Source organism: Sturnus vulgaris, chromosome 4 (assembly GCF_052056855.1).
Source record: "Sturnus vulgaris isolate bStuVul1 chromosome 4, bStuVul1.hap1, whole genome shotgun sequence".
NCBI lineage: Eukaryota > Metazoa > Chordata > Aves > Passeriformes > Sturnidae > Sturnus > Sturnus vulgaris.
Window position 1 is genome coordinate 30,724,675 of NC_142246.1, and position 17,392 is coordinate 30,742,066.

The 17,392-nt window shown below is 36.7% G+C and overlaps 1 protein-coding gene across 5 annotated transcripts in view; it reads left to right on the top strand.

Annotated features, from left to right (window-relative positions):
* The window catches only part of FAT1 (FAT atypical cadherin 1), a 104,492-nt gene extending 88,015 nt beyond the window's left edge, over positions 1-16,477 (top strand). For 3 of the 5 annotated variants that reach the window (XM_088163473.1, XM_088163474.1, XM_014873504.2), the window contains 11 exons: positions 3,579-4,380; positions 5,308-5,439; positions 5,548-5,711; positions 6,257-6,719; positions 7,272-7,425; positions 7,657-7,767; positions 7,963-8,594; positions 8,843-8,980; positions 11,034-11,093; positions 13,827-13,862; positions 14,758-16,477. In XM_088163473.1, the coding sequence (XP_088019599.1) occupies positions 3,579-4,380; positions 5,308-5,439; positions 5,548-5,711; positions 6,257-6,719; positions 7,272-7,425; positions 7,657-7,767; positions 7,963-8,594; positions 8,843-8,980; positions 11,034-11,093; positions 13,827-13,862; positions 14,758-15,383 (3,318 nt within the window). In that variant the 3' untranslated portion in view covers positions 15,384-16,477. The remainder of the gene's footprint in view (positions 1-3,578; positions 4,381-5,307; positions 5,440-5,547; positions 5,712-6,256; positions 6,720-7,271; positions 7,426-7,656; positions 7,768-7,962; positions 8,595-8,842; positions 8,981-11,033; positions 11,094-13,826; positions 13,863-14,757) is intronic. The other 2 variants (XM_014873507.2, XM_014873510.2) reach the window with 2 other exon arrangements.
* The last annotated feature ends 915 nt before the right edge of the window (positions 16,478-17,392 follow it).

The following is a 17,392-nucleotide window of genomic DNA, read 5'->3' on the forward strand; positions in this document are numbered from 1 at the left end:
CAACACAGCAGTAATTAAAAATTTTTCTGTAGTGCCACATTCTTTTTTCAATAGCAATTGAAAACATCTTTTTTGTTTTTTGGACCTGTTTCCATTGTATTTTCAGTAGACCTTTTTCATAGCATCGAAACAGCATAAAACTCAAAAAATGACCCTGAAGTGCAATAATACATGCTACGTTTGCTATTGTTGTCTAAGACCAGACCATGTCCAAGGTTACATAAACCTAGCTAAGTTCTCTCAAATACTTTTTGTAACCTGGTGTGAGAGAAGTTCAAACCAATTGATGTAATCTTATCTAGTCCTTTTAAGTTCAGTTATAAATTAAGCAGCTAGGAACAGAGGACTTAAAATCGGTAGGCTAAAAGTGGATGACTTTAATTCTTAAATTTCATTTCCAGATTCAGGTTTTAAGAAAAATTCTTACTTACATTTTCACACGAGGAATTTCTTTCAATCTCCAAAGTATTCTTACACATGCTATTGCAGATAATTTACAAGAAACATACACCTGCAGAATTTTAGAGTTACACTGCTTATAACAGTGTATGCTGAATTCTGTCCACATTGGGATAATTATGACATATTTACACAAAGTCTATTTTCTTTGGGAAAAGAAGAAAAAATTCACACAGATACTGTAATTTGCTGTTTGAGTCACTGAAATGTTAGTAACCAGGAGCCATCAGTATAAGTACGGATATAGTTTCATATAAGTGTAGTTTAGTTTAGAGTTTAAGAATTGGGATGAAAATGGTTGCAGTCATATCATTCCTCTGTTAACCATTTTTCCCTCAATAATGATATGCCAGTTCCCCCAAAGTCACGTTTTTGTTTATGGATGTTTTTTCTCTATGTGGAATCAGTGTAGTGCAAGATTCATATGTTTTACTTTAAATCTTCTCTAAGCAATAACTAATTTCTATTTATTTTGTTTTTAAAATGTATTCTTGTAAATGCATGTGCAGGCAGTTATGTTTGTTCTGTATAGGCTGTTGCACTGACTTTGTCACATTTCATGCTTTAGCTGCACCTTTGGCCCTTGCTTATGTGCCTGGCTTTTCTTAAGTGTGAGACGCCTGTCTAACATCTTGCAATTCTTTCATTTCTAAGCCACTTTCTGGTCTCTTGTCTGCTTGTAAACAGCTTATCAGTACTTCATCTATCTCGTCTTTTAGCACAGCAGCTAAAAATTGCCTTTTTATTAGGGAATGAATATGGGCTATTTTAATGGCATCCAGTAGCTAAACAAGTGTCTTAAAACAAATGTACACATGTAGAACAAAGACTTCTCAGAGACTGTAAATTGTTAAAGCAGACTGTACTAATGTGCTTCTTTTTGTGTGCTCTACTACTCAATCTCAGTATTTTGGACCTGTCTAATCTGTTGATTTCCAAATTTCTCGACTGGATTCTTGAAATATATCACTATCTTTTAATTGCCATTTGTCATTTTACACTTTGCTAGCTTTTTTTCAATAGACATACTGCAATTATTTGCTATTATCTTATAATCCATGGGTATGAAGGGCATGCAAGACTAAAACTAGCATTTCCTTATCACAAGACTCCAGTTCCAATGATACACACAAAATTACAGGCATGTCTGTTGAGGTAAAATATTCTTCCTCTGTTCATTCAAAATAATATTTTTTAAAGTCTATAGGAAGGCATTTTCTCACGTTTGCATTATGTTTAATTTCTGTGTTTTGATCTTGCAAATCACAGGTTAATGGCTGTGTATGATCTCTTGATACCAATTTTCAGTTTTTAACTGACTTTTACTGGTGTGCTTTTCAGTATTAACAGCTTTCACCTTAGTTGCTTTCTGAATGGATTGCTGAGTGAGGTAGTGATGTTTTTCATTTACAGGCATACTGTCATTTGAAAAAACTCATAACCAAAAAAAACCCACTAAAGCCATACAAACTTTCCCCATATGCACTCTACACACCCACTACCTCCAAAATACTTTGCTTTTTGTCATTTTAATAGAAATAAGGAGATTTTTTTTTTTTTCCCAGTGGTCACCTTATATGGGCATGTCACTCATATTTGCTTATCCTCTCTCCAAAGGAAATAGATTATCCATTAACAAATGTCTCACGGCATTCGTGTGCAAAATCTTCAGCTATGAGTCATGCAGTCCTTGTGCCACACTCTGAAGTCTTCAGTTTAAAACCATAGCACATTTTTAAATATCTGCACTATTGAAAAACCGTTTCTCCTGGGACTCTTCTTTCCTACTTTCCTACATTTGTTATAATTTTGTTTGTGTTTGTTTTGAGCCTTTTCTGGTTTCCCTTGGGCATTTCTTCTGTAGCTAAACTGCCTGCCTTGTCTTGTTCCCAGGCAGAGATCTAGGCAAAACAAAACTTTGCCAACTTGAGCTCAAGCTCTTGTTATTTATTTGGGTAACTGAAGGACAAGTCTCTAGCCATGCCTGTCTTTTGGAGTTACCAGAAACAAATGAAGACATGCATTACCTTTTAAAAATGCCACGTTTTTGTGCCCATCCACAGATAATCTTGTGCCTACTCCTCTTTTGGTTAAGTTTGTACAAAAAATCAAAAGCAGCATCTCTGTGCAGATCTTCAAAGTGTACTCTATAAAATTATTGCAAAATCTTTTAAACAATGCAGAATATCTTCTACTCTCTGAGCCCTGTATATCCCCTCTGTACATTCACATGTCTCCAATTCTTCTTTAACTATTTCATCAGTGTCACTTTCAGTAACTGGGAGAGAGTTCTGGAAAAAGGTAGATGGTAAACAAGAGGTGAGAAATAGAAGGGGAAAAGTAAACCCAAGGGAATGCTCTTCACTCACTTTTCCACTCTTTTTTTTTTTTTTTACTGTCTTCATACAACAACAGTGTATGTCTTTGTCCAAACAGGGTGCCAGAATAGGCTGTTCAAAAAAGCTTTAAAATTTAATTAGGCTGATACAGTTAAAGGTAGTTGACTGTCTGAAGCAAATAGCACTATAGTTACCCACCTCTTTTTTTCGTCTCTGTGACCAAAAATCATGAAAGGCAATTGTAATTAATTGTAATTTTATGCATGCATTTTTTTTCCTTTTGAAGTACTGTTTGGCACAGTGCATTTAGTTTATCTTCCAGACCACCTCCTAACTGTAGTGAAGCATGTTGTACATTTCTAGTGCATGATTCATTTCAAGTTTGTAATGGGTTTCCATGCTTGATATAAAAAAGCTTCAAGCACCATCTGCTGTCTGAAATCAGCTACTGTGCATTTCCTCTGTATTTGCTATCAGTGTTAGTAGCTTCCTGGCATTTTCAGCACTGTAGGCTTTTAATCTATTTGTGTGTGCCTGCTTATATAAGCTTTTTAAATCTTCAGTTTTAACTTTTATGTCAGGAATTGTGTTATGTTTATGGAATTTATGTAAAGCATTTTCCTATAGGACTTTTTGGTGGTTCTTTTTTGGTACAAAAATACAACTCTACTGTATACAGTTGTGATGGGTTGACTAATTAAACCAAGACAACAGTATAAATATCTACAGTAGAATTTTAAATAAAACAAAAATGTAAATCTGTCCTCATCTTTCCTTTAGGTTGCAGATAATGGAAAACCACCGTTGTCATCTTTGACTTACATTGATATTAGAGTTATTGAGGAAAGCATTTATTCTCCAGCAATACTGCCTCTGGAAATCTTTATCACAGCCTTTGGGGAAGAATATTCAGGTGGTGTCATTGGAAAAATTCACGCAACCGATCAAGATGTTTATGATACCTTGACATACAGTCTGGACCCCAAAATGGAATCCATGTTCTCTGTTTCCAGTACTGGTGGCAAACTAATAGCACATAAAAGGTTAGATGTAGGACAGTACCTCCTAAATGTCACTGTCACAGATGGAAAATTTACAACTGCAGCTGATATTACTGTACACATCAGACAAATCACACAAGACATATTAAATCACAGTATCGCCATACGCTTTGCAAACCTGTCCCCTGAAGAATTCATTGGTGATTACTGGCGCAATTTCCAGAGAGCATTAAGAAACATCTTGGGTGTGAGGAGAAATGACATCCAGATTGTTAGTTTGCAGCCTTCTGATCCTCCTTCTAATCTGGATGTCCTCCTGAATATTGAAAAGTCTGGTAGCTCTCACCACCCAATGAGAATTTTGCTCCACAAGATAAATTCTTCTGTGCCTGACCTAGAGGAGATTTTAGGTGTCCGGATAATTGATGTGTTTCATAAGCTCTGCACAGGCCTAGATTGCCCTTTGAAATTTTGTGAAGAAAAGGTAACAGTGGATGAGAACATCATGTCAACCCACAGCACAGCCAGGCTGAGTTTTGTCACTCCTCGTCATCACAGAACAGCAGTTTGTCTTTGTAAAGGTAAGAAACATAGGAAAACTGTATCCTTGAAAAGATTGTTCTGGTTTTAAAAAGCAGTAATCCACAGTTGGAAATTTACGTTACAGGACAAGATTAGGAATGTTCTGCAATTCTCTCCATAATATTTGCCTAATCTTATTCATAGTAAAGAGTAATTCTTTCTTATCTCAATACCTCATTTGAAGAGTTTACATAATACAAGCTTATGGGAGCAGATAGGGTTTTTTATAGCTACACCTTCATTTTCCATTTTATGAAAGAAGTTAATTTTTTTATTGTAACTTATTCTATATTGATGGTCAATTTCAGTCTTGTGTGCACAAAAGTAAGTTCCTGCAAAGTACCTGAATACTTCCTGGTTTCTACTTAGAGGAGTAGCCCACACAGTTTCCTAACTTGTTTGGGATTGAGAGGGTAATGTAGGAAATAAATACTCATTAAAATATATGTAAGTATAAAGATTTCTGACAGAAGATTAGTTTTTCTTTATCTTTGAGGAAAACACCATTGTTTTTTAAAATCAGGACTTAACTTTGCTGGGTGAATTTGCACATATGAAGTAAATATTTAAAGCCTGTTTCTTTTCTGTCTCAAATACAAACATGCTTTTCTCTGTTCTCCCCAATCTACTCTGTCCATGTTTAATATCTAAATGTTGGCTTTTGTGGTGAATGATTCTATGGTAAGCCTTTAACCACAACACTAGTTTCCCAATTTTACCAAGTGAATTGAGTAATCAAGATAAGGATGAGCATCAGCCACTCTATATGCTGTTTGTCTAGTCTGTGCCCCATAACTCTTACTCACTTCCTTGTCTGATAGTTAGGGATATCATTTGGGGTACTTTCAGCTACTATACTTAAGAGGCCCTTTTCACAAAATACCATCATCACCAACAGAAAAGAAATAATGGATTTGGTTTTACAGAAGGGAAATGCCCCCTGGTGAACAGTGTGTGTGAAGGAAACCCGTGTCCTGAAGGTACTGAATGCTTAGGAGATCCAAAGGAAGGAAAATACACCTGTGTTTGCCAAGACAGCAAAGCTGGACAATGTCCCGGTAAGGAATTAACTCTAAAAAACTCTGTGTAAAACTATATTACTTTCCAAATATAAATTTGATTCCAGTCCTGTGCTAATACTTTTTATGCTTTTCTGTATTCCTAAGCATCAGCTGGTTCTGCTGTGACATTTACTGGGAGCAGCTATGTGAAATATCGTCTCATGGAAAATGAGAACAAAGAGGAAATGAAGCTGACAATGAGACTTAGAACTTACTCTGCTCATGCAGTTGTTATGTATGCTCGAGGAACAGACTACAGCATACTAGAGGTATATTAAAATCTCCTAGTGCATATCTCCTCTTTTCTTCCTACCATCTTCTTACTATTTTTGTGTCAAACTAAAAGATTGAGTCATTACATCTCTGTAGAATTGTTATAATTGAAAATTGCCTTAAAGGTAGAGTGTGTTAACACATCCAGGTGAAAAACTTCTACAGAATTTTAAAAATGTGTAAACAAAGCTTCCTGAATCGTATATTTTAAACAACTTTAAATTTATTTGCTTATAATGCTGAAGTCAATACAGGAAAAGTTACTTAAAGCAGAAGATGAAAGATATTGAATTATTGTAATATTTTGATTATGATCTGTGACTGCATTACTAGAGGAACAAAATGTACAAATGTTTCAATTAAAAGAACCATATAGAATAAATCACAGTTGCTGCGACTGGAAAATGTTGTTATTAAACTGCTTTTTATGAACACCACCACCATCCTGTCTCTCCAGCAAACATAAACTTCTGTAGGCATCAATATTTTATACTCTTTAAGTGTGAAGACTATTTATTGATGTTGTGGCTTTCTTCTGTAGATCCATCATGGAAGACTGCAATATAAATTTGATTGTGGCAGTGGACCTGGGATTGTCTCTGTTCAGAGCACTCAGATAAACGATGGCCAGTGGCATTCTGTATCTCTTGAAGTGGATGGAAACTATGCACGACTTGTTCTGGACAGGGTGCATACTGCATCTGGTACTGCTCCTGGTACACTTAGAACACTAAACCTAGACAATCACGTGTTTTTTGGTGGTCATATTCGTCAGCAAGGTACAAGACATGGTAGAAGTCCTCAGGTTAGCAACGGTTTCAGAGGCTGTATGGATTCCATTGTACTAAATGGACAAGAGCTGCCCCTAAACAGCAAGCCACGAAACTATGCACACATGGAAGAATCTGTGGATGTCACTCCTGGATGCTTACTGACTGCCACAGATGGCTGTTCAAGCAGCCCCTGTCAGAATGGAGGCATCTGCAACGCATTGTCAAATGGAGGTAAGCTGCTCTTTATTCTTCTGCTTTTAGTTTTCAAAACTGCTTTTCAGCTTCTCTGCTTCGAAGGACAAAACAATTCTGTGCATAATTCTTGGTTTCCCAGAAGGTCAGTAGTTGTAGAAGGTCAGTTGTTGAGTAGGTAGGTGGGTAGGAAGGCTGTGTGTGCCTTCTAGATTCAAGTCCTTTGGGTATGAATTAGACAAAGTTCATCTGGCAAAGTGGTGATTTAATCTTCATTGCTGACATCTGAGGTCCATCCTCTTAACTGCCTACTTTGGAGTCTTTCTTTAAAAATTCTGAAATCCTTGGGAAAACTTGTGTGTTGTGAGAGAAATGGAAAATTATCCTTCAGTCATGTTTAAGAAAACTTACTGTTACACTTTGCCTCATCGTTCAATAAAAGCATTTCTATTTTTTCCTATCCTTTCTCTTTTGTAACAGGTTGGTGGGTAGGGAGGAATTTATCTGAAATCTGTAGGTGGGCAGGGAGGATTTTATCTCAAATCCAGTAAAGCTATGTGCATCTTTCAAAAAGACTGTATTTGCTTTCAGGTTACTACTGCAAGTGTGCACCTTTGTTTATGGGAACTCACTGCGATGTAAGCGTCAACCCATGTGCTTCCAACCCCTGCCTTTATGGTGGGACTTGCATCCCAGTCAGTGATGATTTTATCTGCCAGTGCCGAGGACAATACACAGGTCAAAGGTATGTTTGTATGGGTCATTGTATCAATGAACCCCTTAGAAAACAGGAGATTAATGTAACACTTTTTCTGTTTCCTTTTTTATCTGTTTCCTACTTAAAGCTCAGACTTTGAGACACACTGGAGCTGACTGAAGTTAATAATAGCCCCTATGGTACAGCTCTGAATTCCACATTTTAAACTCGCTTGCAGTAAGGTAATTTCAGCTGTTTTTGTTTGGTTTGCCATTGCAGATGCCAGCTGGGTCCATATTGCAAAGACAATCCTTGCAAAAACAGTGGCAAGTGTATTGACAGTTTGGATGGACCTGTTTGTGAGTGTGAAGCAGGCTTTCGTGGAGAAAGGTAGGTAGTGTTCCACACATAGTGAATTTTAGTATTAATTAACAGTTCAAACTGGCTGAAATCTGGGATGTTGATAAAATAGCAAAATGCATGTTAGTACCTTATAATAAATATATCTAAAATTGTTGAGAACAAGATTACAACAAAGACTACTGATGCAAACTAAACATCACTTCTGTGCTCTGTTTCTGATAGGTGCCTGACTGATGTCGATGAATGTGTAGAAAACCCATGTCTCAATGGTGCCCTTTGTGAGAATACTTATGGTTCATATCACTGCAACTGTAGTCGTGGATTTGGAGGCAAACACTGCACAGACATTGTTCTTAATAAATATGTTTCAACATCTTGGAACATTAGCTTAGCTGAAGTGATCGGGATTATTGTTTTCATCGCAGGAATCTTCTTGTTAGTTGTGATTTTTGTTGTTTGCCGCAAAGTGGTTGGTAGAAAGAAGAAGCACCAGCCAGAACCTGAAGACAAGCAACTGGGAGCTACGACAGCCTTCTTGCAAAGACCATGTTTTGATGCAAAATTGAACAAGAACATCTATTCTGACATCCCACCACAGGTTCCTGTTCGTCCCATTTCATACACTCCAAGCATTCCAAGTGACTCCAGGAACAATCTTGACAGGAATTCTTTTGAAGGATCTGCTATCCCTGAGCACCCTGAGTTTAGTACTTTTAACCCAGATTCTGTGCACGGTCACCGGAAAGCTGTAGCTGTTTGCAGTGTTGCACCAAATTTGCCACCTCCACCTCCCTCCAACTCACCTTCGGACAGTGATTCAATACAGAAACCCAGCTGGGATTTTGACTATGACAGTAAGAGATGTTCTTACTTTTTTGCTTTCCTGTTAAATGTGCGTGCTGGTAACTATTTAATATGAGTACAAAATCTCTGTTTATACCTCATAGAGTACAAAAGGCATTATGACTTTACTGGGTTTTGTTTCTGATCAGCCTTCATGCTCTACTAAGTTTTGTAAAAATGTTCAGATCTCAGCTTTAAATTGTATTGATTCTTTAATCTAGAATCTATTCATTGCCTCATTTGAAACTTTTTCTTTCAGCTAAAGTAGTAGATCTTGACCCCTGCCTTTCTAAGAAGCCTCTGGATGAAAAGAACTCCCATCCTTACAGTGCTAGAGAAAGCATGTCTGAGGTCCAGTCACTCAGCTCCTTCCAGTCTGAATCGTGTGATGACAATGGTATGTAAAATGCAATCATTCTGTACCACTACTGATGTTCATTTGTTCTGTCTTTGCATCTCTCTTAGTTACAATAGGATTTACATATATTGAATATATATTAAATAGTAGCTTATTTAATATATATTTACTTATATTTATTTATATTTATGTATTTACTTACGTTAATACCCAGATCTGTTAATTATTTAAAAATATTTTACCTATCTATAGACCAACTGTTAATTACTTTACCTTAAAATTATATGTAATCATTCTGCTGTTAGAATATTACAGTGAAAATGCAGCTCAAGTTGCTCAGAGCCTTGTGTTTGTTTAGAACATATTAGAATTTGGTAAACTCTTCTAGTTTATCCTTAGTTATCACCTTTTGCAAGAATACATTGAATTTTAAAAATGGCCTCTGCACAAATATAACTTTCACTTTGCTGTTCAGCTCTCAGTAAAAAGCTTTTTGGTGTTACAGTTTCATTTGTTTCCTTCTCTTTTTCTTGCTGCGACCTCAGCTCCCATATGGATCAAATCAGTTCTGAGTGAGAGCAGAGTTTAAGGGACTGCTTGTAAGTTTGATTACTTTAGTAATGAAGGAAACTGCACAAAAAGGAATTTTGTTATAATAGAACATATTTTAGTATATTTGGCTTTCACCATGATTGAAATGAATTCATAAAAACATTTCATACATTGAAAAAAGCCAATATAAAAATATAAATATTTTGATCGCACCTCAAATCCATCAAAATATAATCAATGGATGTCTTTTCCATTGTGATGACAGATGCTTTTATAGTTGATATGAATGCATATTCAGAAACATGTTGTACTGATTGGACAAAGCCACAGTTGTCTCCTAACTTAATTTGCTAAGTTAAGGTGTGCTTTGACTCTTTATTCCATTTTCTGCTTTTGTGTCTGCCTGGTGAAAAAGAACTTGAAATTCCTTTAGCTTAGGAATAAAGAACATTCTGCTTCTTAATGAAGTAGAGTGATTTGTTATTAACAGCATGCAAAAAACCTATCTGGTTTAATGATTGGTGAAAGTAAAATGCTATGCTTACAGTCCTCATAATTTTATCAGTAGACCTGATACCAACTTCCAGCTTTTTTCCTGTGGTTTTAAGTGTTGTGTTGTACGTTGTTCTCCCCCCTCACCGTCTCGTATGTTTAGTATATTATTTTTCTATTTCCTGTCATGTATTGATTACTCATTAATACATCATTTTAAGAGAAATAGCTGTAGCATCTGTAGATACTGTTCCTTCCTTCCATTTTGGTAGATTCAGAATTTATTAGCTTGATATTTAATCCCTGAGCTGTGCAAACAAATTGCATGTGCTTACTTCATTTTACCCTATAAGAATAAATCTTTCTCCATTCCAAAACTATCTTGAGGGAAAGGGAAGACATAAAAAATACATTCATTTAAGTTTGATTTTTTTTTTTTTTAATTAGCATGTAACAGCGTGAATTTGGTATTCCTACTGTGATATTTCTACTTCATGCAAAACTTAAAGCGATCAGTAACAGAAATTTTCAGTAGGTGTTTTTCATATTTTATCCTTTTAATTAATTTCAGGGAAAATTTCTTTCCCATATCTCATTGGTAGGGAGGTAACATAGTTTACATTTTTAAAGAAGAGTCTAATGCAATAATCCTTAATTCAGCTAACACAAGCCTTTAGAAAAGTCTAGTTTGTTGCTGTGTAGATAAAATATTATGCAAATTAGTATATTTAGGCAACGTTTCAGAAATTCTGTACACAACTTAAGCAGCCTCATGCTCATGCAAAATGTACTTCACTAGTAGTTACAAGTACTTTTCTATGTTTAACAAGAATAAGAATTGAGTTTTGGATATGTGTTTTATGTATTACGTGCGACTACTCTCTAGACTGAGAGTAAATGTGTATGTACACCAATACTCTTGCTCTATAAAATAGTAACAAAGTGAAATTTCAGTGTGGATGGGGGGTTTTATGTGTATCTGTCTGCTGTTTAAAGTGATACTAACTATAGGTTTGTTTTAATTTGCTCCTTTTATACCTTTTACAAGCTTCCATAGAGACTGTAATACACCTTGTCAATGCTGTTGTTGACTCGGTGGGAAAAGAAGGTATATACATGTTTTCATATTTATTTACTGCTTTGGCAGCATAATGCACGTTTGTCTTCTTACATTGTCTTCTAGTAACGTAGTCCTAGCCAGATGCAAGTTATAAAATATTTATTTAGACTTTCTGATAAGTTACAGTAAAAAATATATTTATATATTGTATATCTGTTAATATTTTCTTGCGTATGCTGTAGATACCTTGTGAACAGGTTTCAAAGTGTGTTTTCTTGGGAAAAAAGGGATTGGCATAAAAAGATCTGGGTGCTTACTCTCTTCTGAGAATATTCATACTAAAGCTGGCAGCAGAATTGAGACAACATCAAAGCCAAATACATGCAGCACTGTAGATGAAACAGCAGCAGCCTCCACTTCCTTTTCTTCTCCCACCCACACCTGTTGATACCTTGTCCAGCTGACCAGAATCAAAATGGTCTGATATCAGTACTCGCTTCCTTGGTCTTCAGATCAATCTGTCTGAAAAAATTATTTTTGTCTGCAGCTGAGATATTGCCATACACATCCTCCTCAGTTTAAGCAGTTTGTTACTATGCAGCCTTACAACAATACCTAAAATGTACGTTTGGGTATATGTACACACACATATATGTGCGTGTGTGTGTAGTATGTATTTGGGAGTTAGAAAGAAGCAAGGTAGGCATTTTCAATGGTATTTTATTTCATTTTTGCTAACGTTTAAGAACTAACCACTCTGGGAAACACAAACACTTTACAAAATAACAGTAGTAATAAAAGTGCCAGTGAGTCTATACAAATGCTAACTATTGTTTTAATTGACTAAATAGTACTTTAAGTTCCAGTAGAGGGCAAATGATTCACTCTGACCATGAGTTTGCAGAGGTTTTTCTGAAATAACTTCCAGCCTATGCTTCCTATTTCTAGACACAGCCTAGGAAACATAATGCTTTTTACTAAGCCCTACTTAAAATGAAGCCATTGTAAGAACATAAAATCGATTATAGTAGATAAAGTTTCACTTTGGTTTGTTATCTGAAGTACCCTTTTTAATTTACACAGACACAAAAGAAAGTAGACAAATGCAAGAACTTCCAATTACTTGAGAATGTTTCATTAATGAGGGTGCCATTTCATTAATGTGTACCTACAGACAGTCCTCAGTGCAGAAAAACTGCAATGCACAGTACTTGGGAATGGGAGAATTACAGGAGTAAAAGAGGCCAGATCTACCAGAGGACATATATTTAATAACTGATTCAGATTTTCTCTAAGATTTTAATTAGTGGAATCTAAAAATTTTAGATGTAGTTCTCAAGTCAATGATAAAACTATGGCTTGGTGTTTTAGTATCACCATAAGATAAATACAAACATTGTATGCATTGCAGTTGTAGAGAAATTAAATATGTCCTTCTCAGCTGCTTCTTAAGATCTGAAAGTTTCTGCTCTTAATAAGCATTTCTTCTTTCAAAGCATCTGAGGTAAAGAGTTCTGCTTTTGAGCACCCTCAGGAGGGTGTCAGTTCAAGCAGCAGAGATCCTTCCTCCTGCAGGATCTGCAGCAAGGTCGTGTTCTGGGACAGATGGTGCTTACCTTTAGTCTCTCCAAGTGTTTCTGTCCAACAGGCATCCTGGAAACATGAACTGTAGCTAATCTCATCGTAGGACAGCTTTAGGCCTGTATTCTCTGCACTGCTTCTCAGGCTTGGTGCAAATCAGCGATGTGGAGTGCAAGAGAAAATACAGCTTCAGTCTAGCAGATTGTCACATAAAGATGGGCACATCCAGTTCTAGTTTGTGTTCCTGTCATTTATGTTAAAGGGTCTTTGCCTCAGAAGAAGAGGAAAACCAAGATCTCTCCATTCCTTGGTAAAAGTGCTCTAAATCCTAAAGCCTGTTGGCTTTAGTTTTGAACCCGATTTCCCAGGAAAAATAAAGAATGTAGTGATCAGAACCTTCTCCTGGAGTTGAGGCCAGAGATGTTTTAAGAGTCTCAGAGCTCAGACTGACATCTCCATTAGTCTGAATAGTATGTTTCTTATCTGGGTAGGCAAGCTTAAAAAAATAAGAACTTCTCTCCAAAGAGTCAACCTCTGTCCCTTCAGTCTTCCAGCAGATGAAAGTGTGAATTCTTAGGAGAAGATTCTGCTATTAGGATAGGCATCGCTCATCCTTAGAGACTTTAATAGGGAATACAGATTCCTGAAAAGAGAGAGGTTTAATATCTGTCAGATAATACAGGGCAGTTCTCTGCTGAGTGTGAGTTGTTGGAATTGCTGTACAAAGGGAGGCAGGTTTCCCGGTGCTTTATGTAAGGAAGCAAGACTAAAGGAAGAGTTACCTTGATACTCAAGATATACTTCAAAGTGTAAGTGCCAATGGATGGAGCCCTGTATCAAAACACAAGGGTAGATACAAGGAAAGAAAAACATCAGATCAAGTCCTGTTACCCTGTGTAGCAGAAGTCCTGAATATAGTCACACAAGGATTTCAGTAAACTCCAGATTGCAGATTTTACCACAAGACAGCTATATGCCAGATGGGCTGTACATTAATTCAGTAGCTGTCCTACCAAGTTTTGACAAATAAGGAGCTCAGAAGAAAAAAATTTTTAAAGACAGCTTTAGTATTGCTAATTAAACTGGACAAAAACAGCGTGAATGTCATAGTGACTAGTCATTTTTTGTCTTCATATTGGTTCTGCTATTTGGTTCCTAACTACAGATGTTTTCTCCTTTTTCTTATTCTGCCACCTAAAGAATCTTTTGCTGTTCCTGACCTCAGCAATTCAAGAGGTGACTTCTGCATGCAGTTCATTGATGTTCACACAAAATATTTCTGTTAATATTTGGTTTTAACACACACTTACTGTCAGTTGCTTGCTGTGCATTTGTCTGCAGTGATTTCTCTTTACTAGAGTTGCACTATATTACAACAGTGTATTTTTTTAATTGGCATTCAGATGAGAAAAATTATTGGTTTTTAGTTTTTAGGCTTCCATCTAGTTTCCAGCAGACAAACTTACTCAAAAGGAGTTTGCAAGAGAGGATCAAGTCCAGTCATTTTTGCATGATTATGCTTGGTTTTCCTGTTTTGTTCTTGTAACTGAATGTGGAATGTATTTACTAATAACGAAAGATTTTTATCAGAGGTGTTCCTATAGAGCTAACAGCATTTTGTGAAACTAACTCTTTAATTTGCTTGAGCAGCAAAGTCACTTTAAATGGTCTGAATAGTTTACCAAATAGAAATTGCTTCTTTTATGTAAGAAGGTTATATATGGTAAATATATTCTTAAGAAAAATAGGCCGTTGTTATCACCCAAACTTAATTACTCAGCAACAATTAAGTATTTAGCTGCACCAGGTAGGGTGTTGATTCTTTGCTATCCAGTGAACAGCTATGTATTGTGACAGCACATTCCATAGGTGGCTACAGCTCTTCCCACGTTAGGTGTGGTGTCTGCGAAAATGTAAAAGTTCAAGTGTGAATGATGCACTATCTCATGCATGGCATAAAGTAAAGTTGTGTTGAATGTCCTTTGTGCAACCAGGGCAAACTGCTGATTAACAAGTAGTGTCCTAATCACAGTGATTGCATTGTCTTAATACATGTGTTGATTTCTCAGTTCAGACTGACTTGAATACCAGATAGTAATACTACCTTTTTTTTTTTTTTTTAACTTTTTAGGTTATCACTGGGATACATCAGATTGGATGCCAAGTGTTCAGTTGCCAGGTATCCAAGAGTATCCAAATTACGAAGTGGTTGAGGAGTCAGCTCCCCTCTACACAGATCCAAATGCCATCGATACAGACTATTACCCTGGCGGTTATGACATAGAAAGTGATTTTCCACCTCCACCTGATGACTTCCCTGCACCTGATGAGCTTCCACCGTTACCACCCGAATACAGCGACCAGTTTGAGTCAATACAGCCACCCAGAGACATGCCAGCCGTAGGTAGCTTGGGTTCTTCTACGAGGAGCAGGCAGAGATTTAACCTGAACCAGTACCTTCCCCACCACTACCCTGCAGACATGTCAGAACCTCAGACTACACCCAGTGGCGGCGGCGGCAGCTACAGGGAACCGTACGCTCCGTACTCACTGGGGTTCAGCCAAGACTTTGAAGCACCCACTGTAGACAACATGTCCATGTCTGTGTACGCTTCCACAGCCTCCTGCTCGGATGTGTCAGCATGCTGTGAAATGGAGTCTGAAGTCATGATGAGTGACTATGAGAGTGGGGACGATGGTCACTTCGAAGATGTGAAAATTCCTCCACTTGATTCCCAGCAACATACAGAAGTCTGACACACTCAACAAAAGTGCCTGGACTCTAAGAAACTTTATCAAATCTAGAACAATTTTCATTTTTTCTCTTTCTTCTTCTTTTTTTTTTTTTCCAACCACGGTAAATGCTTTTGTTTCAGTGAGCTAAACTGGCATGGCAGCATTGGATCATGCAATTCATTTCACTAAATGAACCTCTTTCCATTTCCTGACCTACTGTTTTTGGAAAGTTCCAAGATTTCCATTGGCTGTGCCATTTCTGAACATCCTTTATGTACTTACATTGTTCTATGTTTAAAAAAAATCACATACCACTTTTCCATGTTAGCATGATGCATATATTTATATAGTTCTAATGCAATTAATTTTCTCCTACTTTTTGTAAATTTTATGTACAGTTTTGATTTTAATAGTTTTAACTAGATTTTGTAGATATTTTGTGAATTTGTTTTCCACTGAAACTAGTGGTGTTAGTGTGCCATTAAAAATGAGCACCCTGACTTATTATAATCAGGGCATCACTGTATGTATTCCCCTGAAAACTTAAGGTTTGACATTTCATTGTAAAACATTCAACATAATCACACAATTTCAATTGTACATACATTAGGTCTGATATTTTTCTGGGTCAGCTATATGGAAATGTCTTAAATGGGTTGCTGTATTTTAGAACTGTAAACATTTTTTTCCCTTCTTGGAAAGTGTGTTGGGGACCCTCTGCATACCAGTTTAGAACCAAAACCACCATGACACAGTTTTTATAGTGTCTGTATATTTGTGATCCAATGGTCTTGTAAAGGTTTTTACTGAAAATTACCATTAGCCAGTCTTTCTTACTGACAATAAATTATTAATAAAATACTTTTAGCTTTGCTCTGTGTATCTCTATTATATAATATACCATTGACAAAGCATTCAGTGCAGCATTTTTTAAGTCTGTATATGTTTTGTACTGTATTAAGTTACTTGCTCCAAGCAACTCGTTTTCCTCTCTTCCGAAATCAGCCTGCAGCTGTGTTAGAGATGCTCACAAGATGGCAGTGTGTGTCTGCTTAATGGTGTTTTTAAAAGTAATCGGGCCAGTCTGAATAAAGATTGATGGGTATCAAACTGCAGTAGCCTTTTCGGTAGTTTGCATTTTTCTTTAAACCTGCAATATCAGCTATGTAAACGGGTGAATACTTTTTTCTCAAGTCACAAAAATATGTATCCCCAGGATCCTTTAAAGCAGATTCTCCCCTCCTTTATCACCTGAATACTTACTTTTATGACTAGTTACCCCTTGATTGTGCACCTGCATGCTGAAATGGCTGTGCCTTTGTCTTTATACTAAATAGTTGGTGGTTTCCTGCAATTATATTTCAATTGCAATTTCTTACATTAAGTTCGCACTAGAAGTTTGCTTTGAAGAAGTAAAGGTGGAATACAGTTTTCCTGTGTATTATCCAGCTGCTTTTCTGACTAGAAAAGAACAAAGCCTTTACCAGAGTTCTCTGGCATAAATTTGGCCTGATGGTAAGCTAAAGGAATAATGTAACTGTCTTCTGCCTCTTGCTTGAGGGATGCTTTTTAAGTTCAGAACAGATTTCCTGGCACATTAGTGAATTTTTAATATAGCCTGGAATCCTTTCAGCTCCGCCTCCATTTTGTTCCTACTGTCATAAAGTTCTGTAGCCTAGAAATATACAATATTAGATTCTCTCTGTCATGAGAGCTAAGCCTACCATCTAGGGGAACAGGGTACTGTATTTGGAGTGCTATTTATGTACAAAATGGAACAAGTCCCAGCTTGGCAGCTGCATAATGGAAATTGGGTGGATTACAGGACACAGCCAGGCACTGACATTCCTGTGTTAACTTGCCCATATGCAGGTTAAGAATCTCATTACTTAAGTGAAAAGACTAAAACATCAATAGGTTTAAACCCACAGTCTGGCTGTGCATCCTTTTGTACATCAGACTGTTAGAATTTTCTTAATTAGTAGCTTTAGAAGAATCTTACAGAACTGAGCGGAGGGTATCACACACTG